The following is a 27,665-nucleotide window of genomic DNA, read 5'->3' on the forward strand; positions in this document are numbered from 1 at the left end:
CGGCAGAATCGGGGCGCCCCCGCTCCCGTTACCGCGGGAACGCGCCGGCACCACCCCCGTTCCCGTGTCACGTGACGCGCGCCCCCTGCTCCAGTGTCACGTGGGCGTGCCCGCCGGCTCCCGGAAGTGCGTCACGGGCTCGGGCCTGTCTCCGTTGTCGGCCCGCTCGGAACTTCGGCGCGGCACAAACAGACCGGAGCGGCGGGCGGGGCCGTGAGTGCGGGGAGGGCCGGGCCGGCCGGGCCGGGGCGGCGGCGGGGCCCGGGGGCGGGGAGCGGCGCCTGGGCCAGCGCGGGGTGAGGGCCGCGGCGGCGGGCGGGGCCCGGGGGCGGGGGGAGGCCGGGATGCGGCCCGTGGGCAGGGGAGCCGGGGCAGCGGAGAGCGAGGCAGGCGGCGGATGGCGGTGGCGGCGGCGGCGGCCTATGACGGGCCCGAGTGGAGGGAACGTGCGGAGCGGCAGGAGCTGGGGCCGTGGGGGCTGAGAGCGGGGCTCGGCAGGACGGGCCGAGCGCGGCAGCCCCGGGCAGGAGCCGGCGCGGTGACCTCGTGCTCTGCCTGCCGAGGCCGTTCATACAAACACCGTTCAAACAAACACCGTTCACACAAACACCATTCACAGCCCCTTTCCCCTCTCTCGGTGCCTGGGGCCGGGCAGCAGCGCCCGGGAGGCCAGGGGCCGCCGGCTGCTGTCTGGACGCTCTCATCACTGTCCCTGCCCATGGCCGGCGGGTTGGAACTAGATGATCTTCAATGTTTCCTTCCAGTGCAAACCGTTCTATGATTCAATGATCGTACCCACAGTGAGGGACTTGGGCCTGCCGGGTTCCCCACTCAGCAGAGGGTTCACTGCTGTCACGATGCGCTGGGGGCACACGGCTTGTGATTTCCACATGGGTTGGAAACATTTTGTGTGACAGTGCTGGCTTGAGTAGCTGCCCCAGGGGAGGGACTCTGTGCTTTCTCTGGCTCCACCCGTGTGTCAGGCATGAAACTCAAGTAAAAGTCAAGCTTGAGCCTTGGGATTTCTGTTCCCTTAGGGGAACAAGAAACAGAAGGTGACGAAAGCATTTGTGTGCACGAGGGATGTGTTTCTGTTGGCTGTGTTTAGGACATAGAAGATCCAAAAGCCCATGGAAAGATGATGCTGTTGGGATAGCCAACCTTCTCTGCAGCTACCCCTGTAAAGGCCCTTGCGCATTGATGGGGAGTGCTGTGGACAAGAATCAAGGAGCTCGTCCTGCTTAGTGCTAACCCTGCCCCAGACACAGGGCACAAATTGCATCTCATTGAGCACCTTTTGCTGTCCTTCCTGGTCTGGTGCTGCTGTGGGGCGGAGTGGCCCTTCTCCTTGGCCTCTTGCTCCCTTGCTTCTGGCTAGTCAAAACATTTGCATGAGCTGGGTTGGGAAACTGCTTGGGGGGAAGACACATAGGAGAAAGCCCTGGCTGCCATCTGGATCTGGTGCACACCACAGCACAGAGGCAGGAAGAGCAGAGGACAGGGAGGCACATTTGTTCCCAGCAGCAGCGTGGCTAGGCTTCCCTGGCTCTGGGGATTGAGTAAGCTCTTGTAGGAGTGCCCAGTTCATCAGGTGCTTCCCAGAGGTTCACCTGGCATCTAGTCAGAGCAGCCTTTCGCCATCTCTCCCCTGCAGTGACTCCTACTGTGCCAAAAGGAGTGGCGCCAAAACCGCTGTGCACCCAGGGGCTGAACATGCTGCCTGTATGTGTGTTTCCTGGTGGCAGAAAGGCAGAAACTCTCCTATTTGCCTACTCTAATCCCTGAGTAACTTCTGCTTTGCCTTCACTCCTCCAAAACCTTGAGGTACCTGCAGCAGCCTCAGGCTGCCATCAGTCTGGCAGCTGAAATGGGCAGGGCTCCAGCCCCCTTGGTTCCTGCCTGCCATGAGGGATAACTGTCGGCAAAACACCCGAGGGAGCTGAGCCCTCAGTGAGGCATGAGAGCATCGGGCTTCTCCTGGAGGAGTGACAAGTAGGCACGCAACCCTGTCTCTCTTCCTCACCCCTTCTTGGGTAGAGGCCTGTCCTTTCTCAGCCCTCCAGGACCCTTCTCAGAGCTTGCTTTCACCCTGCCTAGCAGTTACCCTCTGCTACCTCTTTGGAGGTGCGGGAGGGAGGTGACAGAGCCTCACCTGACCCTGCATGAAGCAGTCACTGCTTCTTGAATCCAATTTCTCCTGGGGTTTTCACCCTAGAGGCAAAAGAAATAGAACAAAAAATGCTTTCCCATGTTTGCTGAGCCCGGGTGAGCTTCTTCAGCACCAGGAAACATCTGTAATCAACCTGTTTGGGTGTTGGTGGGGACTGGAGCTGAGTGACAGCATGCAGCTGTCGTCAGAGGCCTAGCCTGGTGAATTACTGCCACTTTCCCTACTGTGGGGGCCCTTCCCTTTCACTCTAGACCCAAAAGTGCTTCCTCATTCTGGAGAGACCCAGTGTGTGTAGCAGCATGGGGATGATGCTGCTGCCCTCCCACACTGTTTCAAGCTCTTTGGGATTGATGCTGGACCCTGCTCAGTCTCCAGGTCACTTGGGCCTCTCCACCATGGGTGGCAGGAGCTGTCTGTGCCAGGCAGTTGGGCTGAACTCAGCTTTTCACTTGGCTTCAGTGGCTCTTGGTGGTGAGGGTAGATTGGCCTGAAGAGAAGTGGTTTGGATGCAACACTTGTCATGGGGCTTGCTTTGGCAGAGCTGAGGCCAAGACCAGGCTGCATTGGTCTCTGGGGTTTCTCTGTTTGTGGCTACAGCTCCACATTTGTGACTGCTTGTTGCCCTGAACGTTTCTAGAACACAAATGCCCTGGCAACATGGGGCCAGCAGCACAGAACTGGCCGTGTCCTTCCTCTGTCAGAGGAACCTTGGAGGTGCCTCCTGCCACTGGCCATGCCCATGCACGGCAAGGGGTCTGTGCTTGGTACATGGGTGAAGGCAGAACTGAGTGTTCCTGAGGGACAGCTTGCCTCACGCTGAGGGAGAGGCAGGCTCAGTGGAGCTGGGCTAGGCCAAGGTGCTGTTTGGCTTGGCTCCATGTCCTCAGATGAGAGCCAGGCCGTGGGATGTGTGTGAAACAGTGCATGGGAGGCTGTGGCAGGCAGCTGGCACCTGGGGGTGGGCAGGATCTGTACGGCTGGGCCCATTTTCCTGCTGCAAACCCCCACGGGCTGGTGAGCACTGCCAGGGTCAGGGTGTGCAGCCAGGGCAGTGAGGGAGGAAACCCTCCCAGCTCTGCTCTCACTGCCTCCATGGAGACACCTCCAGTGGGACTGTTTTCAGTGGGTTGTTTCAGCTCTGCTCTCTCAAAGCCCTGAACACTGTAGAGTGACACTAATGAGTGCAACAGACCCCTGGGCCAGCAGCTCCCTAAGCCTGTGGGGGAGCTGGCTTTGTAGGGAGGGCATGTCTGAGGGGGCAGGGGTGAGCAATTTACATGCCCTGCTCAGCCTACTCTCTTCCTGGGGCACAAGGAGCAGAGGTGTCCTGTTTCCAGGCCAGACCCCGCTGACGCTGTCTGTAAACTGGCTGGGAGATAAATATTCAAGGTTCAGTTATGCTGGTTAAGCTCCCAGCTAGTGGGTGAAGGGGGCGGAACTCTCCTTTTGCCAGGGAGCTCTGCTCCCATCTGTCATAGGAGACTGTCCCAGGCCTGCTTCCTTCTTAGGGTGTTACTGGCTCCTATTCTGGCGCTGTTACACAGGACACTGTTTGACTGAAATAGCTGTTGCTCCAAGCTGTGTGACAGGCTCCTCCAGTTGACTCTGGAGGCTCAGTTTTGCAGATCCAGGTCTCATGTCCTTGCCCTCGGCTGTGTCTCTGGGTGTTGTTAGTGCCAGCAGCTCCTCTGGGCCAGTGTTGCTATAGTGGGAGCCATGAGCATGACACTTGCTTTCCAGGTTTTTAATGCGTGCCACATACTGAAGACCCCTGGTTGTATGTTGGGAGCTCTGACAAGCCTATGCTTTTGGCAGTAAGCATTGTAGCAGCTGTGATGAGGTAGGTTTCCTCACTGAGTGCTGCATGGGGCTTCCCATAAACACCGTGGTGAAGGTCACGTAAGGGTACTGACCCTGAGGCAGAGAGCAGATTCTGCTGCTGTTGGGCCTTTTTCACCTCCGGCTATGCTTGCTCTTTCCTCTCTTTAGGCCATTACTTCCTTGCCAGAGAGTTTGACCACAGAGAGTCGCCAAGATAGCTGGGCCAGGAAGAAAACGTCGCACCCCTGACCCAGACTCCATTACTGACCCCGGCGGGCTGTTTGTGTCCTCCAAACGGCTGAAAATGTCCAGCAGCACAAATGCCCCTGGCCAGAGGAGAGTGTCTCGGGGCTTGGATGATGCCACCAATAAGAAGAAGCAGAAGGATCGAGCCAATCAGGAAAGCAAGGAAGGTGAGAGCCCCTCAGCATCACTGTGGCGAGCAGGCCTGTGGTGTCTCAGCTCCACAGCCTGGGAGCCTCTCAGCCATCTGCTGCAGGATAAGCAGATTTGACTAATCACTTCCTGCAGCTTATGGTAACCCGTGTGATGTGGGATCTTCTTTGACACAGTGTCCTCCCTGGACCTGTAACCTCCTTCCTTTGGGTGCTACTTAGCCCCAGCAATGTTAGAAAGGCTGGGCCTCTGGCCTTATTAGCTAAAGTCTGGAGTTGGCCTTGGTGTTTGTTTCTAGACTCTGCTTTGGACTGGGTGTGGACTGCCCCGATCCAGTGAGAGTGGAACTGAAACCTGTGGGTGCTCTTGCAGCTGGAGGCAGTGCTGCTTCTTTCACATCGGTTTGCTGAGGCCAGGTGTTGTGAGGCAGTGACTGAGTGTGCAAGGCCTGTGGGTGGGGCTGGTGCTTTAGCTTCTGAGTCAGGGCAAGGTGTGGTTCAGGTGAAGTAGTTGCTGTAGAATAATTCCTTCTGTAACTACCATGTATCCTTTGGCAAAAATGATGCTTCAGGTGCAGGGAATGCCTGCGGGCAGGATGCCTGCAAGAGTTTCTGTGGCTCTGGAAAGCTGTTTGATTTCCGTGCCTGCTCTGTTATGATTATTGTAACCTCAAAATCACGGGGTGTTTTATAGGCCAAGGTAATTGAGTGCTTGGCAAGGTCTGTGCCAGAGCAGCCGGGTGCTGTCTCCGATGCAAAATCCCATAGTGCAGAGCACAGCACTGTGTTTTCTCATAGGAGGAGTATGCAGGGGCCTTCTTGAGGGCAGCCATGCTGCCCCTGTCCCCTCTGTGAGAGGTGGTGAGGGGTTGTAGATCCTCCAGGCAGTGCCGCTACTATGCTTCTCACACTGCTAGCCCCACCAGCACCTTTGCACCAGTGGCTGTGGTGGTCAGCAGAAGTTTCCTACTGATTTGTAGCCGATCAAGGGAGGCAGTGACAGCCCTCCGAGTCTGCTGGAGTGGAGACCACAGCTTCTGTTGCCACTGTTTCTCTGCTCCAGGAGAAAGTGCTGCCAGAGTTCACTGTCCTGTGGGGGTAGAACAGGCCTGGAGACACTTCTGGCTGTTGGAGGTAATTCTGTGGGGAGCAGGGATTAGGTGTCAGGTCAGTTTGATTCCCCACCCTGATTTGGAAGGAGATTTTCAGATGTGGATGTTGGCAGCTTGTGCAGGAGTGGAAATGTTAAAGTGCAGCTGGGCCACGTGGTTCTCTGGTTACAGCAGAATTGGTTTGAGCATGACCAAACACCAGGTTCTTTCTGTCAGATCAAGATAGGACTTCTCTATATGTCTGGGGGCTGGGACCTGGTGTACTGAGCTGGGCCACACAGCTGAGCCTGAGTGCTGCAGGCTCACAATGAGATGTGCCTCAAAAAAGCACTGCCTACATGGTGCAGTGTTGTTGTGTTGCTTCCACTGTGGTGGGATATGGTGGTATGGCCATAGCTGCTGTTCTGGGGCTGACTTGCTGCAGTGCCGCAGGCAGGACTCTGGTGAAGGAGAAGAGTGAGAAAGCAGAAGAGGGAGATGAGCAACACAAGCAGGATGAAAGGCCTGGACACAGATTCAGGGTAGAAGGAGGTGATGTGTGAAATTTTGGGCATCAGCTTGCTGGCCATGTTGTGAGGTGACAGAATGACAGACCTGCCCTGCGCTCTGCTTCTCTGCCCACTAGTGTCTCGCCCTGAGCTCAAGCAGGCTGAGACTGCTGAGGAGGAGGACTCAGAGGAGGGTAAGTTGAGGTGTGTGCCAGCTGTCAGTGCATGGCCATGGAGTGCCCTTGCCAAGGGATCTGAAGCTCTCACCTTGTTGTCCAGTGCTCTGGCATTGAGCAGAGCTAACCTGAGCACTCCCTTGCCTCAGTGTTTATCTTAACAGTATGTGGCCTTTCCAGGGGTGGAGAAGGGCTGTCTGCAAGAAAAATGCCCTGGATATGTGGCAGCATACTGCTTGCAACTCAGGTGTCATGGTGCCACTGAGCACAGCCCTGGGACACCTGCTCTGCTTCTTTCTGAGCAGCACATTATGCTGGGCTGGGAACATCCCGAGCTGTGTCACCTTGTGGGCAGCATTGACTGGTTTCTGTCTCAGTCCAGGCCTGCTTTGAGGACAGAATAGGATGTCCTCATGCCCCATAGGTAGAACAAACCTGATTGAAATCAAGGTGATCCAAATCACTTTTTTGCCTTGAAGACTTCAGCGCACCACAAGACCACACCTGGAGCCTGGCAGGCACACAATGGAAGCTCTGCCTGCACCAGAGTATCACTGCTGCACTCTTTTCTCACCCGTTACAGTGTACTTGCCTGGCTTGCCGGCCTGTCCATGTTTCAGCCATGCTAGCCACATTCACCTGGCGAGAGTACAGTGCTTTGATGGTTCCAGCTGGGCTGCTTGGTTTGCATATGCAAAAGGGAAGTGGCAATTTCTGATTGTGGTCAGAGTCCACTTAAATCCCCCAGAGTAATTATGTGGCTTCCTCGTTCCTTAGGAAAGCAGTAATTGCTTTGTCCTTGGCAGGAGCCACCCCTTCTTCCCAGCTGCCACTGCTGTGTGTGGCCATGCCAAGAGCAGCGCTGCCTTTCTGATCTCTCTGGTTCCCACCGGGATTCATCTGCCCTGCTGCAACACGTGCTCTTGTTTGTGGCCTATCTGATGAGGGCAGGTCCCATTTTAATTGTCATGATCTGTGTTCCCTGCGCTGACCTCCTTAACTGTGTGTGTATTCAGGCTTGCATTCCCCAGCCAAGGAGTGGGCACTTCAGGCTCATTCCCCAGCAAGTGGGTAACACTTCCCTCCCTTTTCCTAGAGCTGCTGCTGGACTGGAAGCAGAATGCCGATGAGATCATTATCAAGTTGAACTTGGGCAGTGGAGCTCTGAAGGTGGAAGATGTACATGCTGATTTCACCGACACAGACTGTGTGGTCAAACTACCAGGTATGGAAATGGAGCAACTGCTACAAGTATTTCTCCATCTGGACTTGGCACAGCTCTGGGCCAAGCACGGGGTTGCTGCAGGCAGACATCAAACTTCTCCCTCAGAGGCAATGCCTTGCTCTCAGCTGGCACACACTCAGGCAGCAGGCAGAGCTGATAGAAGAGCATTGTAGAGCTGGGGCAGGCAGGAGTTGGCCTCTGTGCCAAGTGACCAAGTGCCCACTGCCGCGCCAGTGTCTCTGTCCCCTGCTTGCTGGGATGGCCGAGTGAGTCCCGGGTATCCTTTGGAAAAGTGACTGTGCCCCTGAGGGCAGGGAGGCCCAGGGCCTTCCCGCTGGGAAGGAGGCCAGCCAGATGTACAAAGCAAGTTCAGGGAAGCTGGCTGGAGCCCTGGAAGGCTTCTGGGGTATGGTGGCAGCCTGCCTGCAGCCTTCTTGGCTCTGAATGAGTGCTTCCTTCATCCTGGGGGCAGGTGAAAAGGGGCTGTGGGTTAGGTGACAGCTGCCTGGAGCACTGCCTGAGGTGCTGGTTCTCCTCTGCTTTACAGACGGGCGCCAGTGGAGCTGTCAGTTCTATGAGGAGATTGAGGGCTCCTGCAGCAAGATACAGTGCAAGAAGGGCAACTTTCTACAGCTTGTGCTTCAGAAGAAAATCCCACTCCATACTTGGTCTTCACTTCTGGTAAGGAGGGAATGATCTGTCTTTTAAGGGAGCTTGTGGAGTCCTGGGGAGCTGGGATGAGCTCTGAGCTCCCTGCTGTTGAGCTGCCCGGGGAGCAATGTGGGGCACATCCTTCATCCACATGCTGCATGAGCCATCTGCCACTCTCCCAGGGACTCTAACGCCTGTTTCTGCCTGCCATGCATTTTCAGGTTCTGGAGTAGAGTCCTGGTGCAGTCTGGGAAGGGGGAGTGAGGGTGAGGGATTGATAGGGAGCCTGAAAGATGCTGCTACCTGAATACCTTCCCATCACGCTGCATTGCTTTTTACAGAAGAAAAGGAAAGATGGATCCAAAGAACTGGCCAAAGGGGCTGCGTGCTGGGAGAATGGGAAGGAGAAGGCTGCTTCTGCAGAGTTGACCCCTGAAGAGCCAAGGGTTGAAGGCACAGAGCCACCAAGATCCCGGCGGGAGCCCTCCAACCCCAAGCGTGCTCCAGGAAGAAGCGAGGCCCTGGGAGGGAAAAGCCCAGCCAGCCCAGGGACACAGAGTGGCCCCAGCGCCAAGCGGGCAGTATACCTCAAAGTGGCTCCCACTGAAGAGGAGCCAAATGCCAGAGTCACTGGGAACACAGAACCCGGCAAAGGGCACAGTGGGAGGGCCGGCAGCCGCCGCAATGGCAGAGCCAGCCAGGTTGATGCACCTGTGGCCCTTGCAGACCTTGCACTGCCACTCGAGAAGGTACCTGGGGACCTGGCTGGACAGGGTACCCCTGCTTCCTCTGCCCTCTGCAGGGGATGCAGAACCCATCCTTGCCGATGAGGATGAGGCAGGCTTCGGGATGCTGAGGCCTGACAGGAGGACCTGTGGTGGAGGAGAGGGTGAAGTGAGGATCCCGCTATTGCTGTGCTGTGGTGCTAATGGGGCTAAGCTGGCATGGGATGTGTGGGGGAAGCAGGTGGTATGGAGCTGTGCCTGACTGTCTGGCAGGAGCCACAGTGGGTGGGCCAGGGCAGCTCAGGGGTGACAGTGTCTGTGTTTCACTGTGTCTTTCTGTATTGAAAGGCTGTGGTTTTGGCCAAAGAGGCTGTTCCTGTGGAGATGCCACCTCTTGCAGCTACCACGGAGGTGTTTCCCCACCGTGTTGCCACCTGTGTTGAGAAGAGAGTCCTGCAGCCAGGCAGCCCTACTGAGGCCTTGCGGAGCCGGGACTGCCTGCCTATCCTTGGAGAGAGCTCTAAGGTCATCCCAGTGGCCACCCCACCAATGGGCAGAGATGGTGAGAAGAGGGACTGGTCCAAGGACGATGTGGCTCTGGAGGCAGCAGCTGATGGTGAGTGGCTAGAGCCCATGAAGTGAGCCTGGTCAGGAAAGTCCATCTGCTCAGGACCTTTCCTGGGTCAGCTTGCAGCCTCAGCATGCATGGAAGATAACCTCTCTCTCCGTGGCTTTCCTTACTCAGAGCCAGAGCCTTTTGTAAGCCTGACCTTTGTCAAGAATGACTCATACGAGAAGGGCAATGATCTGGTGGTAGTGCATGTCTATGTGAAGGAGATCCACAAGGAGACATCCAAGGTGTTGTTCCGGGAGCAAGACTTCACACTAGTGTTCCAGACGAGGTACAAGTTTGCCTCAGGATGATGCCAAGCCGCTGCAGATCTCCTGATTGCGGCTGGGCTACTTGTTTGTTCACCTCTGCTCACTCCCAATTTCTCTGCAGTGATACGAACTTCCTTCGTCTCCATCCTGGCTGTGGGCCCCACACAGTGTTCCGGTGGCAGGTGAAACTCAGGTATGACTCCATGTCATTCTAACCCACACCAGGACAAAGGAAGTGAAAATGCGAGCTGGAGCAAGAACCAGTCCCAGTTGGCGGTTCTGTGTGGGGAATGCTGCATCTGGAGATTTCACTTAGATCATGCTACACTAGTGCCCTGAACCTGGTCTGCCTTGGCTGTGTGCTTCCTTGCAGGGGAGGAAATCCCAGTGTCTCCTTGCCTGCAGTTCACCCCAGGCTGTTCTAGAGCTCTTGGGGACAGAGACCAGCCTGTGTGCCCTTTGGGTGGGATGTGCAGCAGGAGGGTGCCAAGCAGAATGCATCTGTCAGAAAAGGGGCACTCAGTGTGGCCAGGCTTGAGGGTTTCCACCCTGCTTTGCCAGGATCAGTGCTAGGAGGGTCCCTACTGCCTGGAGGCCATGGGTCTGCCATGCAAAGGCTTTGGCTTACCTGAGGCTGCTGCAGGGTCTGGGGCCCCTCTGACTTGCTGTGTTCCTTGCAGGAACCTTATTGAGCCGGACCAGTGCACTTACAACTTCACTGTATCTCGCATTGATGTCTGCCTGAAGAAACGCCAGAGCCAGCGCTGGGGGGGGCTGGAGGCTCCAGCCACACGAGGTCTGCACCCTGCCTTCGTGTCCTGTCTGTCTGCTGCACTGCAGTGGGGCATGGGCCCTCCTCACCACTGCCAGCTGGGGCTGGATCCTCTGGCATGGAATGGTGGGGAAAGAGAGGGGCTGAGTGGGTGCAGGTAGGAGGGATGGGAGGCAGGGTGTGAGTCAAGCGATAGGGGAAAGGCACTGCTGTTTCCCTTGCTTTTGGGGAAGAGGGGTAGGAGAGAGCCTGTGTGCAAGTGTGGACTGAGCAGTTCAGCCCCACTGTGGGCAGCGCGTGGTGCTGCTAACCACAGGCCCACCCTTCCCCCTTTTTAAGGTGCAGTGGGTGGTGCAAAGGTTGCCATGCCTACAGGCCCTACCCCTCTGGATAAGAACCCTCCGGGCAGTAACCAGCACCCCCTCTCCAGCAAGGAAGAGGCCCGAACCAGTGACAAAGAGAAGCCGCGTGTGGAAGATGGGGCTCTGGATGGCGTGGCAGCCCGTACAGCTCCAGAGCACTTGGCAGTGAAGCAAGAGCCACACATTCCTTCGGTGAGTGTGGCCACAATGGATCTGACCTGGATAGGGGAAAGAGGGACACCTCCTAAGTGTCACTCTGGAGACTGGCAAAGTATTCCTTTGGAGGAGGAGGCGGTGTCCCTCAGTCATAGTTGGCAGAATTAGGGGCAGCTGTTGGCGTGTCTGTCCCAGTCCAAGCTAGAGATGGTGTGATGGCTCCAGCCCTCTCAGGGGGTTTTCTTGGGCTTTTGAGTTCCTCTGGTGTTCCCAAAGAGACTCCCTGAGTGGCACACCCTCACACCTGCCTCTGCTTTGGCAGCCCAAACCAACATGTATGGTGCCGCCAATGACGCACAGTCCGGTGAGTGCCGAGAGTGTGGAGGATGATGAGGATGAGGATGAGAAGAAGAAGGTCTGCCTGCCCGGCTTCACGGGGCTGGTGAACTTGGGCAACACTTGCTTCATGAACAGTGTCATCCAGTCCCTGTCCAACACCCGGGAGCTGCGTGACTACTTCCACGGTAAGCCCGCACTGGGAGCCCAAGCAGAGCTTGGCCACTCAGATGATGAAGACAGCAGCCACCCTGAGCTTCTGTATTTCTTACAGATCGGTCCTTTGAGTCAGAAATCAACTATAACAACCCGCTGGGGACAGGTGGACGCCTGGCCATCGGCTTTGCCATGCTGCTCAGAGCACTGTGGAAGGGTACACACCATGCCTTCCAGCCCTCTAAACTAAAGGTAGGACCCCTGGCACTGGTGCTCAGCAGGAGCTGCTGTGGGTCCCCAGCATTCCCCTGTAGGCACCTGGCTGTCCTGCAGGTGCCACAGAGAGCTGTGAGTGTGGGTGAGTGCAGCCAGGGTTTGTGCATGGGGCAGGCAGTGCTGCCAGAGGTCTGCTGACCAGCCCTGACTACTGTGCTCCCCACAGGCAATTGTGGCCAGCAAGGCCAGCCAGTTCACTGGCTATGCCCAGCATGATGCTCAGGAGTTCATGGCCTTCCTGCTTGATGGCCTGCACGAGGACCTCAACCGCATCCAGAATAAGCCCTACACAGAGACTGTTGATTCAGATGGGAGGCCTGATGAGGTGAGGGTGTTCCTCCCCGAGAGTCTATGGGAGAGCAGCCTGGGTGGTTTAGTGAGTTGCTAAGCCCTTTCTTCCTGCAGGTGGTAGCTGAGGAGGCTTGGCAACGACACAAGATGAGGAACGACTCGTTCATAGTAGACCTCTTCCAGGGCCAGTACAAATCCAAGCTTGTGTGCCCAGTGTGCTCCAAGGTAGGGCAGCCCTGGAGGTTCTGTCCCTGTTCTAGTTGTGCAGAAGTAGACTCCTGACCCTTAGAGAGCACAGGTCACAGGGCGAGGCTGGATCTTGGGTCCACTGGATCTGCTACTCATCCACAAGCACTTCCCACAGCTGAGCATGTTTTTGTTATCTGCAGGTGTCTATTACCTTTGACCCCTTCCTGTACCTCCCTGTGCCACTCCCACAGAAGCAAAAGGTGCTGACTGTCTACTATTTTGCAAAGGAGCCACACAAGAAACCCATCAAGGTAAAGGATACCTTCTACCCTGGGGAGGAAGCCTAAGAAGGCTCCTGGAAGTGCCCCAGGCAGCTGGTCATGTGCCAACAGGCTAAGCCGTGTGTTAAGTAAAGGCATGCCTTAGTGTGGTGTGACTAATGTGGCACTTTCTCGGTGGCAGTTCCTTGTGAGTATCAGCAAGGAGAACTCCAGTGCCATGGAGGTGCTTGACTCAGTGGCCCACAGCGTGCGTGTGAAACCAGAGAACCTGCGCCTGGCAGAGGTGAGAAGTGCTGGGCAGGTAACTGCTCTGGAGGGTTAGGCCACCACAGTAGGGCCTTGTGAGGTGGTTAGCTGAGGACAGCATCCTTGCACTGCTGCTCTTCCCACAGCTCACTGTGGCTCTCCAAGGAGAGGACACATAGAGCAGTCCTCACACAAGCCACTGCTTTCCTGGCAGGTGATCAAGAATCACTTCCACCGCGTGTTCCTGCCATCTAACTCACTAGACACAGTCTCGCCAACAGACCTGCTGCTTTGCTTTGAGGTGCTGTCCCCAGAGCTGGCCAAGGAGCGTGTGGTGGAGCTTCAAGTCCAGCAGGTAAGAAGGCATATTGGGACTACTGGGAGAAATGCAGGAAGGCTGAGCCATAAGTGTAACTGAGCAGGAGGGGCAGAACTGCACACAAGGCCGGTTGGCTACATTGAGCATGGATGTCTACCGAGGCTGCCTTGTCCTGCCCAGGTGCCCTTCCCTGTCCAATGGGTCCTTTCTCCTGCAGCGTCCGCAGGTGCCCAGTGGCCCTGTTGCCAAGTGTGCAGCCTGCCAGAAGAAGCAGCTGCCAGAGGATGAGAAGCTCAAGCGCTGCACGAGGTGCTATCGAGTCGGTTACTGCAATGTGTGAGTTGGCTTGGTGCCTGGCAGGGAGGGAGGGTCTCCTGCTGTGAAGGGGGCTGAATGGGAGAGCTCTGCCTACTGGAAGAAGGTGGGATGGGACTGCCCTTTTTGATGGAGCCTATTGAACTCCTGGTGTTCCCCTTGTCCCCAGCACACCCCTCTGGCCCTGCACTGCTCCTTCCCAGGCTGTTCAAGGATGCTGGGTTCAGCAGGGGCTGTATGTGTTACAGGGCATGTCAGAAAACACACTGGCCAGACCATAAGGCTTCGTGCCGTCCTGAAAACATCGGTTTCCCCTTCCTCATCAGTGTGCCCGAGTCCCGCCTCACCTACGCCCGCCTGGCCCAGCTGCTGGAGGGCTATGCAAGGTAAGTGTCCAGGGAAGGAGAGTGCTTCTGCCCCAGAGCTGAACTCAGCCCCATGTCTGGCCAGCTCTAACTCCCACCTCCATGCCCAGGTACTCGGTCAGCGTGTTCCAGCCTCCATTCCAGTTGGGCCGGATGTCACCGGAGCAGGGGCTGCAGCCTCTGCACTCAGACAAGCTGGAGCCCCTGGCCAAGAGCAGCTGTGCAGCTGTCACTTCTGCCCCTGAGCTGGGAGATGGGGACAGGGTTTCCAGCCTCCCACAGGAGCCCCCGCTCTCGCCAGCTGTGCCTGAGCTGCAGCCAGAGATGGGGGATACTACCACTGTTCGGAGCAAGGTCCTGACAGCCAGGAGTTCCCTCCTGAGCTTGGATTCGGGGTTCTCTGAGCACATGGAGTCTCAGGGTGACAGCTGTTGTGAGAAGGAGCCATCCTATGAGAGGGCCGTCAAGCCAGAAGGTAAGAGGTGCTGAAGTGCTCGCTGTGTCTGTGCCAGGAGCTCAGGCAATTCTCCCTTCTTGGGGTCACCTCCCAGCACAGCATCTCTTCTCCCCTTGGGAGTTTGGTTGGAGACTCTTGGGAACATAGATGAGGCCCTGGGAGCTTTGTTTTGGCACTGTTGCCTCACCTGAAATGCCTACCTACCCACGCTCTGCCCTGCCCTGCAAAGCCCAGGGTGTAGAGCAGAGACCTGATAAGGAGAGAGGCTGGAGTTCTGCATTGTTGTGGGAGAGGTGGGAAAGCAGGGGCTGGCAGAAGTCCTGTGGGAGCAAGGCAGAGCTGGTGCAGGCTGAGCCCCTGGGGGCTGTGATCAAAGCACTTCCCTCGCTCTGACTCAGCTGCATGGGACCAGCCTCTCGCGCTCGGCTGCCTGGCTGTCACGTTTCCAGACACTCGTCTCAGGATGGCAGCAATGTGCAGTGAAGGGGCAAGGCAGGCAGAGGAGCACAGCTTGCCAGGGGCAGGCGCCTGCTAAAAATAGTCAAGGACATGGGCACGTGGTTGTGTCCCTTCAAGGCCATAGCATGTGAGGTGGGGGTGGGGGCGCTGTAAATTCTCGGCCCCTACGCAGGGCAGACAGGCAGTGCCACCACAAATCTGTCTCTGCCTATTCACAGCTGCCATCCCTGGGTACCAGCACACTCCAGACTCACTGAGTGCCCGTGCCACACAGTTCTACATCACTAAGATTGACACTGCCAACCGAGAGCACAAGCTGGAAGACAAAGGTGAGACAGAGCCCTGTAAAGCACCAACTTTGTCTCTTACAGCCTCTGGCAGGGTAGTGGCCAGGGTGGCAGAGGCTGCCTGGAACAAGATGAGCTCAGGTGTCCACACTGGACAGTAAAAGCTGCATCTGACAGGGGAGGGAAGGGCTCTGCTGCACAGAGCCTCTGTCTAGAATCTCTTGTTGGGCATTACATTCCTGCTCCCCTCAGCAAATAGGCCAATTCTCAGAGGGTCTGTGATCTATGGCTCATCTCTTTGTTTGAATGGGATGCCCACACCAAGTGCTGGTTGTGAGGGTGCTGCTGATGAGAGGGCTGTGCCGGTGTTACGCTCTGCAGGCTGAGGGGCTCTGCTGCCCCAGCATGATGAACCTGGCCAGGGGGCACGTGTCCCTTTCTGGCTGCACTTTTTGATCTCTGTATCTAACTGGGATGGACAAGATTGCTCCAGCAAGGTGGCATGGTCCAGCCACGTGGGGTACGTGTGTGAGGTCTGTGCCCCTTCACAGGTGACACCCCCCTGGATCTGACAGATGACTGCTCCCTTGCCCTGGTGTGGAAGAACAATGAGCGCCTCAAGGAATTTGTGTTGGTAGAATCCAAGGAGTTGGAGTGTGTGGAGGATCCAGGCTCAGCCAGTGAAGCAGCCCGGGCTGGCCACTTCACCCTGGAGCAGTGCCTCAATCTCTTCACGAAGCCTGAAGTTCTGGCCCCAGAGGAAGCATGGTGAGGAAGGCAGCAGGGTGGGTTCCAGCCAACGGGCCCAGACAGCAGCAGGGGTTTCCCAGGAGCTGCCCGGGCCTGCATGCTGTTTCTTCTGGCAGCCAGGAACAATGGGCTGGCCTTTCCTGTGCACTGGGAAGGGCTAAGCCAGCAGGGAGCAAAGCTAGTGCTCTGTAGAACTGTACTGGCCTGCCCTTGACAGAAGGGGCTGAGCCCTCCCACATACCCTCTGCCAGCTCTGCATGTGGGGACCCTGGGGCTGAGCTGGGCTGCAAGGAATGAGGTTCTCCCCATGCCGGTAACGAGCACACTCTTGCCACAGGTACTGCCCCAAGTGCAAGCAGCACCGCGAGGCTTCCAAGCAGCTGATGCTGTGGCGGCTGCCCAACGTCCTCATTATCCAGCTCAAGCGCTTCTCCTTCCGCAGCTTTATTTGGAGGGACAAGATCAATGACATGGTGGACTTTCCTGTCCGGTGAGAGCCTGGGGAACGATGTGCCTGAGTTGGCACTGCCTCTGCTGACCTGCAGCCCAGCCTGCGTAACACTGATCACCCTTGACAGTCACTGTGTCTCTCCACAGGAGCCTGGATCTGAGCAAGTTCTGCATTGGTTGGAAGGGTGAGCAGCAGCTGCCTATGTATGACCTGTATGCTGTGATCAACCACTATGGAGGTATGATCGGAGGGCACTACACAGCATACGCCCGCCTGCCCAACGACAAGAACAGTCAGCGCAGTGACGTGGGTGAGCATCTGTCACCCTCGCCACCCCTCTGCTCCTGCAGCCATGACTCGTCCACTTGCTTAACCCTTCCTCCTTCTCAGGCTGGCGGCTCTTTGACGACAGCACAGTCACTACCGTGGATGAGAGCCAAGTGGTGACCAGATACGCGTATGTCCTCTTCTATCGCCGGAGGAACTCTCCTGTGGAGAGACCCCTGCCAGGGCATCCCTCAGACCACCGCACCGAGCGAACCCCCTCTGCCGAAGCTGCTGCCAGCCAGGTGAGCACTTGCGTCCCTTTCAGCACTGTTGAAGCCACAGAGCCTTGAAACGTGTTCAGGGACCCACATATAGGGCCCTGCCCGTCTTTGCCTGGTGCAGTTGTAGTGCAGTGCCTGTACCCTTTTGATACCAAAGAGCTTGCGCCAGCTGGGCATTGGAGCCTGTGTTGCCTTGTTCTCACTGAGGGTTTGGGACAGTCCCTGTCCTGAGGGATCACGGGAGAGCTGGTTTTCATCATCATTGTGGAAGTGCTGGTGGGGAGCACTGGAAGAAGGGGCACAGCCTCACTGGGGTCTGCATTGGAGGAGGGGTTGTGAGCAATGCAGTAGGATCTCGTTGTGCCAGGGATCAGTAAGAACTTGCCCACAGGAGCCATTTTCAAGGCAGGGTGGGGGACACTTTCTGCTGGGCCCCAACTCAGGGCCAAGCCAAGTGCAAAAAAGGTAAATGCCAGTGCTGAGCCAGAGGCCTGGCAGCCTTCACAGGGTGCTGTAGAAAAACCTGCCAGAGCGAGCTCTGTTGCTGGGTGGCCTGGGAGGGAGGGACTGGGGATGGGCCAGACGGCAGGGTGCTTTCAGAATGCAGTGGTAAAAAATGTCTACACTGATATTCTTGTGAAAGTCAGGAATGCCGAGGCTGGCGTCCACCTGATCAGATCCTCTGTACCATTGTGCTGCAGATGTTCCCTCCATGCTCAGCATCTCTGTGGGCTCACGGAGTCTGAGGACAATGCTCACTTCATCTCTAGCATGACCGCACATGTGTGCCCTGAGGGGCCCTTCTGGCCTGGCCTCCCTGCCCCTCTGGCTCATCCTCCCCTTGGCCCAGTGCTGGTTAGGCATCCCAGCTCTGCCCTCTTGCCTGGGGACAGAAGCTGTCTGTCTGTAAGGCCGGCAGGGCTGTCTGGCATGTTAGTGTCTGCCTGCCTGGGTTGTTCCTGCCCTATGTGCGTGTCCTGGAGCAGCTACACTCACTGGGGGCAGCCTGAGCAATCAGAAAGTTGTGCTGTTTTTCGCACACTGGTGGCAAGAGCCTTCAGGGACAGAACTGGCACTGTGGCTCACTGTATGCCCCATGGCACTGGGGTTCATCGGGTTGCTCTGTGGCACTGGGGCTCACTGGGCCCCTGGCAGCACCGGTTTCCCTGCAGTAATGGGATGCATTGGATCCCAGTGGGGCTCAGCAGGTCCCCAAGCACTCTGGACCACCTGCACCCTCCCTGGCACTGGGTGCCCTCCAGAGACCTGCTCCCTGACTGGCTGCTCTGCATGATCACCACCATGAAAGGGCCAAGCTGTGGTTGGCTGCCTGTGGAAAATCCTTCTGGAACTTGGGCTACGATTGGTTGTCAGAGCATTCCTACCCACCAAAGTGGAGCTGTGACTGGCTGTACTGGCACTGTGCCTCCTGCTCCTGCTGCACCAGCTGGCTCTGGATTGGCTGTCATTTGAAAGATCCTGTTTGGATCACAGAAGCTGGTTTGTGATTGGCTGCTGCCTGCTCCCTTGCCTCCTGGACCCACCAATGCAAGTCCATCTGCTCCATCGGGATCCAGCTGCTGGCTTCACTCCCTGCAGTCCCATGAAGACCCTGCCCGGCAGCTGCCCATGCTCCCTCCCACAGAGCCACCCACCGGAGCCCCACACACCAGAGACCCTGAAGAGCTGCGGGGGCGGGTGCGACCGTGACGGTGCTGCATGGGGAGGCGGGCTGGCTGGGCACGGGGCTGGGCTTGCAGGCAGCCGCCTGCCCCAGGGGATGGCAAGGGGTGTTGCCCATTGTGTTCTCCAAGTGCTGACGCAGGTTTCCACATCGCAGGCTTCTCTGATCTGGCAGGAACTGGAGGCTGAAGAACAAGAGCTGCAGCTTGAGCCACCCCAAAGGCCTGCAAGAAGCTCCTGGAGGCCCTGTGGCCAGAAGCGGAATCTGAGCCCCCCCCAGCACCCAGATGAAGGCTGCGTCAGATACTTTGTCCTGGCCACCACAGCTGCAATTGTGGCTCTCTTCCTGAACGTCTTCTACCCGCTCATTTACCAGCCCCTCTGGAGATAGGCCCAGGCGTGTGGCCAGCTGCAGGAGCAGGGCCGCCAGGGCACGCGCCGTCCTAGGACACTATGAGACGAAGACATGAGGCAGCAGAACAGAAAACGCTGGGAAAGACTCGCCAAGGGAAACATGGGGCTGTTGGCTCCTGCCTGTCTGCTCTGGTATCTCCTGTGCCAGCTGGCAGGCCTGTGTGGCCAGCCTGCTACCTTGCCAAGGCACAGCCCAGAACCAGAAGCTTTTTTGCCCTTTCTTGCTGCCCACTGGGAGTGGGGCAGATGTCAAGGCTACCTGCTGCTCAAGAAGGGACATTGCTGCTGCAGTGAAGCTGGGGTCTGAGAGCCCCATGGGCACATCAGCCATCTCTGCTTGGCTCCCAAGAAGGAAATGCGGAGACCTGCTGGGAGGCTGCAGGAAGGCCAGGATGCCCTGACACGGGCCCTGGCTGGCCACCTCTCTCAGCTGTGCTGCTGCAGGAGCCTTGAGCTTCCATAGAGCTGGGACTACCCATGGTCCTTGGCCAGCCCAGTCTGCCCTGCTAGCCTTCTGCTGAGCCTTCTGGTGCCAGCTGCCTGTGTGCCTGTGTGTGCCATGCTCCTGTGCTGGGGCTGGACAGGCTTGTTACCAAGGGCTTGTGAGCTTCCCTGCTCCAGTCCCAGACAGCTGCTGGGGAGCCTGGCAATCCAGACTGGGGTGCCCATGGTGAGCATTCATCTCTGGTCACTGGCCTGATTCTGCGTCACTGCCTCCCACCAGTCTGTGGGGCTGTGTGCTGGGAGCAGCTGGGGGAGTTGATCTCTTCAGGGCAGCATGGTGCAGCACCTCATTTGCAAGGGCACCAGCTGCCCATGCTGTGGGAGAGGCATGGGATCAGGCAGCACAGGTATGACTGTGGTGCATTAATAAAGCCAGGTTTTCCAAAGAAATGCAGCATTCCTGTCCTGTGTGCTGGGACTCCCACACAGAGGCGAGGACTCCACACTGAGGTCATTTGAGGCCACTCTGTGACCCAGCTGGCACCAGGACCATCCCTTGGGCTTTGCTGGGTGCCTGGTGCATGCTGTGTGGCAGCAGGCTCAGGGGAGAGCTCTGCCTGCCCATGCCATGGGGCACAGTCTGGGCTCTAGTCCCAGCTGTGGAGTGGTAGCCTTGTGGGACACGTGCAGGGCGTGGGGAGCCCGGCAGGGCCAGGAGCAGGCAGTCCCCTGAGGCTGGTGCACAGGCTGCAATTCCAACGGTGTCTGACATTGAGACGTGTTGCCCTTGGCTGTGTGTGGCTCAGACAGCTCTGGCATATTTGGGTGTGAGAGGTGACTTCAGAGCCCTGTGACTTTCTTTTCCGTCTCCACTGCTGTTCTGCTGGCAGTGCCCTCAGCTGGCTTGGGAGGGATGCTTGGCAACGAAGGGGTTCATCTGTGTTTTAGGCTGGCGGCTGAGCTGGACTCCCCTACCTCTGTCCCACACCCTGCCTCCACGTGTTGAGGTTTACTCCCCTCCCAAGCAGGTCCCAGCTGGGGAGCCCGGCAGGGCTGTGCTGTGGTCATGAGGTGCCTGTCCTGGAACAGTCGCCTCATTGTCTACAGCCCTGGGTCTCAGCAGCTTCCCCCGCTCACCCACAGTGCTGGCCTCGTGGGTCTGAGTCAGTGCCCAGCGCCGGTGGGCTGACCTCTGCTCCAACTGGTGCTGGCACCCCAGGGGTGGTTGGGGCCCACAAGCTGCTGCCTGCACCTGCCTGTCCTCACCGGTGGTGGGTGGCCAGCAGTGAGGCCTGACAAGGTGCTCTCAGCCCTGGAAATCCCCTCTGACCCTACTCTGTTCCTCAGACCCCTGGCAGGCACTGGCAGCCTGCCCAAGGCCCGTCACTGCCGCTCGTGCTGGGCTGCAGGGCTCTGCTCCGACCGCCAGTGGCTGAGCAGCCCTGGGGCAGGAGTTGTGCCGCGGCCTGGCTCTCCTGCTGGGCCGGAGGGGCTGCCTCCTGAGGCCCTGGGCCTGCTTCCCTTTGCCCTGCCGTGGGGTTTGCTCTCTAAGCCGAGGGGCTGTACATTGTGCATGTGGGGCTGTGGCCCCCCTGGGCACCCCTCCAGCCCCCCGGGAGCAGGGAGGGAGATGGGTGGGCAGGGTGCAAGTCTCCCTCTCATGCTCACCTTCTGCTTGCAGGGACTGCCCCCAGTGCCGTTCGGATCTGGCCTGGCCCCCGAAGGAGCCCCGCCGCTGGCTGCGGAAGGCCTCCCTGAGCGTTTCACCAGCCCCGCCGAGCGCCCAGCCCCCTCCTACAGCAGCATGGAAGAAGTCGACTAGGGTGTCGTGGGGGGCCTGGCCTGGGGGTTTGGGCCAGGCCGGGCACTGGGGGGTGGGGGGATGGGGGGAATCAGGGTTTGTCCTGCGCTCATTAAACTCTCTGAACTCCACTCGCCTCTGCTGCCTCTTATCCCTTAGGACCCTCTGCCCCCCTTGTGAGCCAAGGCATCGTGTCCCCAGTGTGCTGCTGGGACTCCCAGAACCCTGCTGCCCCAGGTGCCCTTGTGCCCCACTGTTCCCTGGTGTGACTTGGTGCTCGCTGTCCCCTAAATCCACAGCAGCAAGGGGGAACACAGAGTCCTCTGGTGCCTGCTGCCTCTCCCTGTGCTGCTGGGTGCACCCTGTTGTCTCGTGTCCCCCGGTGCAAATCTTGCTGCTTTAGTGCCTCGTGTCTTCTCCTGTGCCCTTGTGCTGGTGGGGCGAGACGTACAAGTCCCGGAGTTCTAGTGCCTGTTGTGCGCTGAAGTGCCTCGTCTCCCGCTGCCTGTCTTGTTGCCTGCTGTCCCTAGCGCTCCGCTCCCTGGGGTCCCCGGGTGTGTCCTGCTGCCTTGTGTCCCTTGTGCCCGGTATTCCCCGTTGCCAACGCCGTCCCCCGCTGTCCGTAGTGCCCGGAATCCCGCGGGGTGTGCCTCGTCCCCCCGTGCACCCCGCCTCGCCCCGGGGCCGGTGCCAGTGCGTCGGGACTGCAAGTCCCGTCAAGCCGCGGGCGGATGGCGCGGCCAATGGGGCTCGGGGGGCGGTGCGGCCGGTCGCTGCCTCCGCCGCCGCCCGGTGCCGCGGCGCAGAGAGCCCCGGAGCGGCCGCGCGGCGCCGGCCCCGCAGCCCGGCTCTGAGCCGCCCGCCCGGCCCGGCCCGCCCCGCCGCGCCCCGCCGCCCTCAATGAGGTTCTTCCGACTCACCTTCAAGTGCTTCGTGGATTGCTTCTGAGGCCCCCTCGGCCACGGAGCCACCCCCGACCCGCCCCCGCTCCCCGGCCCCCCGCGACATGCCCCCCGTCCCCACCGACACGGCCGCCCCACAGCCGCCCGACGCCCCGCGACGCGACGCCGCCGCCGCCACAGCCGCGGCCGCCGCTGCCCCCGCGGGCTCCGGTAAGCGGGGAGCGCCGGGGAGGGAAGAGCTTGGGGAGGGGGAGAGGGGGACCCACGGCCACGCGCGACCGCGGCGCGCCCCCTCCCGCCGCCGCGGGGTGAGTCACCGCTCTGCATTGTGACGTCACGCGCCGGCCTGACATCTGACGTCACGCCCCTACGCGCGGAGAGGGGCGCGTGGGGGGGGGAGGTGCTTCCCCCCCCCTCCGCGCCCCCACGGGCGCGCGTGACGGCGGCGTGGGCATCCCCACTCCCCCCGTCTCGGCAGAAGGCCCCGGCGGGGCGGAGGGCGCAGAGCCCCCCACGGCGGGTGAGGAGCGAACAGTGACGGCACCACTGGTGCGACCCCCTGGTCCCCCCAAAGAGGCCGCCCCCCAACGGGAAACATGGACCCGGCAGATGGATTTCATCATGTCCTGCGTGGGCTTCGCCGTGGGGCTGGGCAACGTCTGGCGCTTTCCCTACCTGTGCTACAAGAACGGCGGAGGTGAGCCTCGTGCTCGCCCCACGCCGCGGGGGAGAGCCCCGCGGCGCGGGGGGCACCCTCTTCCCGCCCCAGAGTGTGTGCCTGGGGGTCACCCCACGCTGGGTCAGCTCGCCCTGCGCCTTCGAGGGCATCGTGAACCACCCCGCGGGGGTCCGGAGTCACTCACGGGGCGAGGGGTCGTGGGAGCCCCCCACTACTTGCCCCTGCTGACCTACATCGCGGCAAGGGGAGGGCGCGGAGGCGCCTTTGCCATTCGCTGCGTCCGGGCGGGCGGCGCGGGGAAGGGGGGGAGCAAAAGGGGGGGCCGGGGGGACGGCGGCGGCTGAGCCGGCCCCCTGCCCCCGGCCCCAGGCGTCTTCCTCATCCCCTACTTGCTCATCGTCTTCGTGGGTGGCATCCCCATCTTCTTCTTGGAGGTGGCCCTGGGACAGTTTATGAAGCAGGGGGGCATCGCCGCCTGGAACATCGCCCCCCTCTTCAAGGGTAATGCCGCGCCCTGCCTGCACCCTTTCCGTGGCCCCTGCACCCTGCCCAGGGCCCCCGGCACCCTGCCTGCACCCTGACTGTGCCTTGGCTGCCCGCAGCCTGCTGGGGCTGGCAGCACCCTGCCCACGCCCTGCCTGCTCCCCTGCACCTTGCCCGCGTCCCACTGCCGCCCTGTGCCACGGCCAAGGATGGCAGCTGCCTGCACCTGTGCCCCATGGCACCCTGTGCTGCCCTGCCTGCCCCTGTGGCTCCCTGCCTGCATGCTGCTGGATCCCAGGCAGCTGCTGGATCCCCACCTCAGAGGTATCTTGCCGGCTCCCTCCTGGTTCTGTGCCATGCCGCCAGCTGTCCCCACCCTGTCCTGTCCTGCCTGGTGCTGCCAGCTTCCCTGTCCCATTCCCACCAGCTCTCCCCTGTCTTGTCCAGGGCTGCCAGCTTTCCCTGTCCCGTCCCTGTCAGTTCTCCTCTGTCCTCCCCCATTGCTACAACACCCCACATCCCACTCCATGCTGTCTGCCAGTTGCCCATGGGTACCTGCGGGCTCTGATCTTCCTCGTGCCACAGGTTTAGGCCTGGCCTCTATGGTGATCGTCTTCTTCTGCAACTCCTACTACATCATGATCTTAGTGTGGGGGCTCTTTTATCTGGTGCATTCACTGACGGACACCCTGCCCTGGGCCACCTGTGGCCACTCCTGGAACACAGAGCAGTGCACGGAGCTCTTCAACCCAGACCTATGCCACAATGTCAGCACTAATGCCACTGCCAGCACTTGGACCTCTAACTTCAGCTGCACCGACATGACCAACAAGCGCTCACCCGTCATTGAATTTTGGGAGTGAGTATGGGAACCAGGAGGATGTTGTGTGGGGCTGGGGGTGTCATGCTGGTGCTCAGCACAGCCCCACTCTGCAGGAACAAGGTGCTGCGTCTCTCTGGGGGCCTCAGTGAGCCAGGGGAGATGAACTGGCAGATGATCCTCTGCTTGGTTACCACCTGGGTCGTTGTCTACTTCTGCATCTGGAAGGGTGTCAAGTCAACTGGGAAGGTAATACTGGCAGAGGGAACATGCATCAGGGCCACTGGCATGAGTGAATGGGACTGCAACACACGGCACTGCTGGCTCCTGCTCTTCTGTGCCACAGCCCACAGGGGTGGGAGGCCCGTGTCCCACATCTGTCCAGGAGGTGCTACCAGCTGCTGGGGACATTCCCAGGCTCTGGTCCTGCTGGGACACCTGTGGCACGTGACTGAGAGACCTGGCCTGGGGGGGATCTCATGCCCACCCACTGCTCTTCAGATCGTCTACTTCACGGCACTCTTCCCGTATGTGGTCCTCATCCTGCTGCTGGTCCACGGAGTAACACTGCCTGGCGCGCTGGGTGGCATCATCTACTACCTGAAACCTGACTGGTCCAAGCTGGTTGAGGCACAGGTGAGGGCAGTGGGGAGAGCAGCGGGAAGTTGGGTGCTACACACCCCCCCTGGCACCCCCATCACCGCCTGACACCCTCCCTCACACCCAGGTCTGGATTGATGCTGGCACCCAGGTCTTCTTCTCCTATGCCATCGGGCTGGGCGCCCTGACGGCACTGGGCAGCTACAACCGCTTCCACAACAACTGCTACAGGTAAGGCTGTGCCAGCTGCAGGCAGTCCCCATGGTGTGTCCCAGTGACCCCATGGTGTGTCCCCCAGTGTCCCCCCAGCACTTCCTTGGATGCTGTGCCCACAGGGATGCCTACATCCTGGCTGTGATTAACAGCTGCACCAGCTTCTTTGCCGGCTTCGTTGTCTTCTCTGTGCTCGGCTTCATGGCCTCTGAGCAAGGCGTGGACATCTCCAAGGTGGCTGAGTCTGGTGAGTGATGGACGGTGGGTGCCAACTGTGTTTTCTGTGTCACCCCATGAGTGGCATCTCTGACCCCAGTCTCCTGCAGGTCCTGGGCTGGCTTTCATCGCCTACCCCAAAGCTGTGACGCTGATGCCCTTGTCCCCCCTGTGGGCCACTCTCTTTTTCATCATGCTCCTCGTGCTGGGGCTGGACAGCCAGGTGCTGTGGCAACCAGGGAGATGGGGAACAGGGAGCGGATGTGTGGCATGTCCTCACTGAGCCCTGCTTTGTGCCACAGTTTGTCGGTGTCGAGGGTTTCATCACGGGCATCCTGGACCTGTTTCCCCAGCCAGGGGCTGGCTCGCTGCGCCGTGAGCTCACCGCTGCGTTCTGCTGTATCATCTGCTGCCTCATTGACCTCTCCATGGTCACACAGGTGGGGAATGCAGCAGGGACAGTGCCGGCCAGCCCCACACTGGCCACCTGCGCCCGTTCCTGAGGCATCATGTCCCATGAGGTCCCACTGTGGGGTGGGAGCTCACAGGGGCTGTTGCTCTCGTGTCAGTGGAGCTGCCCATGTCATGAGGGTCTCTGTGGCATAGGGGTGCTGTTGGGAGCAGGGTGTCCATGGAATGCAGGGTGCCAGGAGGGGTACCGGTGCTGGCAAGAATAGGGCTGCCAGTGTGGTGGCATGCGGGGCAGCCAGCACAATACAATGCTGGTGACACGGGCACCTTCCTGGCAGGGCGGCATGTACGTATTCCAGCTCTTTGACAACTACTCGGCCAGCGGGATCACGCTGCTGTGGCAGGCTTTCTGGGAGTGCGTGGTCATTGCCTGGGTCTATGGTGAGGCAAGGGGGACACGGGGAGGGGGACACGGGGGGACACATGTGCCCCAGCTGACGCACCCCTCCCTGCAGGTGCTGACCGCTTCATGGACGATGTGGCTCGTATGATCGGCTACCGACCCCTGCCCGTCATGAAGTGGTGCTGGGCTGTGGTGACACCGCTGGTCTGCGTGGTGAGCAAGGCCAGCGCGCGTGGGGACACGCGTGTGCCACCGCCCCGGGCTGTGCCACAGGCACTGAGCGCCCCCCGGCGGCCGCTGTGGGCACACGCGGGTCACGACCGTGGGGCGAATGCACACCTCGGGGGCTACGGCGGTGACACGCTTCAGGGGTGGGGACCGCCAGCTCCCTGCCCCGCGGGACCTCACTTCCCTCTCTCCACCCAGGGCATCTTCGTGTTCCACGTGGTGAACTACAAGCCGCTGACATACAATAAGACATACGTGTACCCGTGGTGGGGGGAAGCCATCGGCTGGGTCCTGGCACTCTCCTCCATGCTCTGCATCCCCTGCACTGTTATCTACAAGCTCCTGCGCTGCAAAGGCTCCTTGCGCGAGGTGAGGGCAGTGCGGTGGGATCACTCCTGCCTCTGTCTTCACCCCATTCTTGGCCGTGGTTGTCCCACGCTTAGTCCTCTCCCCAGCCCAGTCCCAGCCCTATTGAAATTCCACCATCCACATTGCCATCTCAGTCCCATCCATCACCAGATCTCATCCCAGTTTTTATTGCTGTCTGATTCACATTCAAATGCCACCACTGTCCGCACTGCCATCACAGTCCCATCCATAGCAAGGTCCCATCTCTGTTTTCATCTGTCTCATTCCCATACAAATAATGTGCCTGTCCTCATTGTCTCACTCCCACCCAAATTCCATTCCTGTTCCCATCACTGTCTCGTTCCCAATCTTACCTGATTCCCACTGATGCTTACATCAGTGTCTCAGTCCTATCCCTATTGCAGCCAAATCCTGTGCACATTCCCATCACTGTCTCCTTGCAATTCCTCTCTCAATCTCATTTAGTCCTTTTCCCATCCTAGGCTCACCCCCATCCAAGTCCTCTTCCTGTCTTCATTGCTCTCATTCCTATCAGATTTCCATCCCCATTGCTGTCTCATTCCCAGCCTCACCCAAACCCCATCCTTGCTGACATCACTGCTTTAATCCTGTCAGTGTCTCAGTCCTGTCCCTGTCCCCATGCAAATCTGTGTCCCTTTCTCAATCCCATTTCAATCCCTTCCCTGTCCCAGTCTCACCTCCACCCGCATCGAAATCCCATCCCTTTCCTATCCCTGTGCAATGCGGGGAATTCACCAACCTGGGTCCAGGCAGTCCCAGTGTCCCTGGGTGCTGACACAATGTCCCCACAGCGCTGGCAGCTCCTGACCACTCCAATCTGGGGCCAACACCACCTGGAGTACCTGACGCCAGAGGCAGAAGCCAAGCTGCTGGCCCCAGAGCCCCCCAAGGAGAAGGCGACGCTCTTCGAGACTGTGATCTGAGCGTGGGGAGGGTCGCGCTGCTCCCGCCTGCCATAGCAATAATGCCAGCACCGCCTCCCACCCACGCTGCCCCGTGCCCCCCGCGCCGCCCTGGCCGCCGGCCTCGCTGCAGGGGGGTGAACACAGCGAGGTGGGGGGTGCTGGGGGCCACGGAGCCAGGGCAGCCGCGGGGCACAGGAGGGGTCCCCGGCGCGGGGGAGCGTGGCGGCCCGGGGGGAAGGCAGGGAGGCCGCCGGCTGGGGGAGTGAGTGGGACAGCCCTTCCCTGGCCCCTGCCCGCGGCCCCCATGGCCCCCCACTCACTAACTGCTTCCCGTAGCGTTTGTCTGGTGTAACCCCAACCGCCCCGACATCTGGCAATAAACTGGGAGACCCTGGCAGTCCTGGCACTGCAG

General features: G+C 59.4%; 2 protein-coding genes across 13 annotated transcripts; both read left to right on the forward strand.

Annotated features, from left to right (window-relative positions):
• The first annotated feature begins 99 nt into the window (after positions 1–99).
• On the forward strand, positions 100–21,134 carry USP19 (ubiquitin specific peptidase 19). 9 transcript variants are annotated; one of them, XM_014251728.2, is made up of 28 exons: positions 100–213; positions 3,911–4,010; positions 4,160–4,404; positions 6,124–6,180; positions 7,259–7,387; positions 7,935–8,068; positions 8,380–8,787; positions 9,112–9,379; positions 9,509–9,665; positions 9,767–9,838; positions 10,326–10,441; positions 10,757–10,971; positions 11,258–11,459; positions 11,546–11,679; positions 11,870–12,028; positions 12,109–12,219; positions 12,384–12,494; positions 12,646–12,747; positions 12,925–13,065; positions 13,247–13,365; positions 13,593–13,730; positions 13,820–14,184; positions 14,844–14,954; positions 15,464–15,680; positions 16,000–16,152; positions 16,260–16,423; positions 16,504–16,682; positions 20,884–21,134. In XM_014251728.2, exons 3-28 carry the CDS (start codon positions 4,296–4,298, stop codon positions 21,022–21,024), a joined length of 4,212 nt encoding a protein of 1,403 aa, XP_014107203.2. In that variant the 5' UTR covers positions 100–213; positions 3,911–4,010; positions 4,160–4,295; the 3' UTR covers positions 21,025–21,134. The 9 variants fall into 9 exon arrangements, with proteins under 9 accessions (XP_014107203.2, XP_014107207.2, XP_014107201.2 ...); XM_014251732.2 differs by having other exon boundaries at positions 10,763–10,971; XM_014251726.2 differs by lacking the exon at positions 20,884–21,134 and adding an exon at positions 18,502–20,625 and having other exon boundaries at positions 10,793–10,971.
• An 860-nt stretch (positions 21,135–21,994) lies between these two features.
• Positions 21,995–27,650, forward strand: SLC6A8 (solute carrier family 6 member 8). Of its 4 annotated transcripts, none has more exons than XM_014251741.2 (14): positions 21,995–22,115; positions 22,384–22,602; positions 22,954–23,085; positions 23,653–23,926; positions 24,004–24,136; positions 24,389–24,523; positions 24,615–24,718; positions 24,823–24,947; positions 25,027–25,139; positions 25,219–25,356; positions 25,666–25,768; positions 25,843–25,943; positions 26,157–26,327; positions 27,140–27,650. In XM_014251741.2, exons 1-14 carry the CDS (start codon positions 22,010–22,012, stop codon positions 27,269–27,271), a joined length of 1,986 nt encoding a protein of 661 aa, XP_014107216.2. In that variant the 5' UTR covers positions 21,995–22,009; the 3' UTR covers positions 27,272–27,650. The 4 variants fall into 4 exon arrangements, with proteins under 4 accessions (XP_014107216.2, XP_087917810.1, XP_087917809.1 ...); XM_088061684.1 differs by having other exon boundaries at positions 24,853–24,947; XM_088061683.1 differs by having other exon boundaries at positions 22,387–22,602.
• The last annotated feature ends 15 nt before the right edge of the window (positions 27,651–27,665 follow it).

This window comes from Pseudopodoces humilis, chromosome 13 (assembly GCF_049639895.1).
Source record: "Pseudopodoces humilis isolate 2021_Gansu_Grassland_sample_001 chromosome 13, ASM4963989v1, whole genome shotgun sequence".
NCBI classification, from domain to species: domain Eukaryota; kingdom Metazoa; phylum Chordata; class Aves; order Passeriformes; family Paridae; genus Pseudopodoces; species Pseudopodoces humilis.

Excerpts from the sequence above, each read along its gene's own strand:
- USP19 (XM_014251723.2), top strand. The coding sequence starts at position 4,296 with ATGTCCAGCAGCACAAATGCCCCTGGCCAGAGGAGAGTGTCTCGGGGC. Across the intron at positions 7,388-7,934 it reads CTGTGTGGTCAAACTACCAG|ACGGGCGCCAGTGGAGCTGT; the intron begins GTATGGAAATGG and ends TCTGCTTTACAG. Across the intron at positions 12,748-12,924 it reads AGAACCTGCGCCTGGCAGAG|GTGATCAAGAATCACTTCCA; the intron begins GTGAGAAGTGCT and ends CTTTCCTGGCAG.
- SLC6A8 (XM_014251741.2), top strand. The coding sequence starts at position 22,010 with ATGCCCCCCGTCCCCACCGACACGGCCGCCCCACAGCCGCCCGACGCC. Across the intron at positions 24,137-24,388 it reads GTGTCAAGTCAACTGGGAAG|ATCGTCTACTTCACGGCACT; the intron begins GTAATACTGGCA and ends ACTGCTCTTCAG. Across the intron at positions 24,948-25,026 it reads CTCCAAGGTGGCTGAGTCTG|GTCCTGGGCTGGCTTTCATC; the intron begins GTGAGTGATGGA and ends AGTCTCCTGCAG.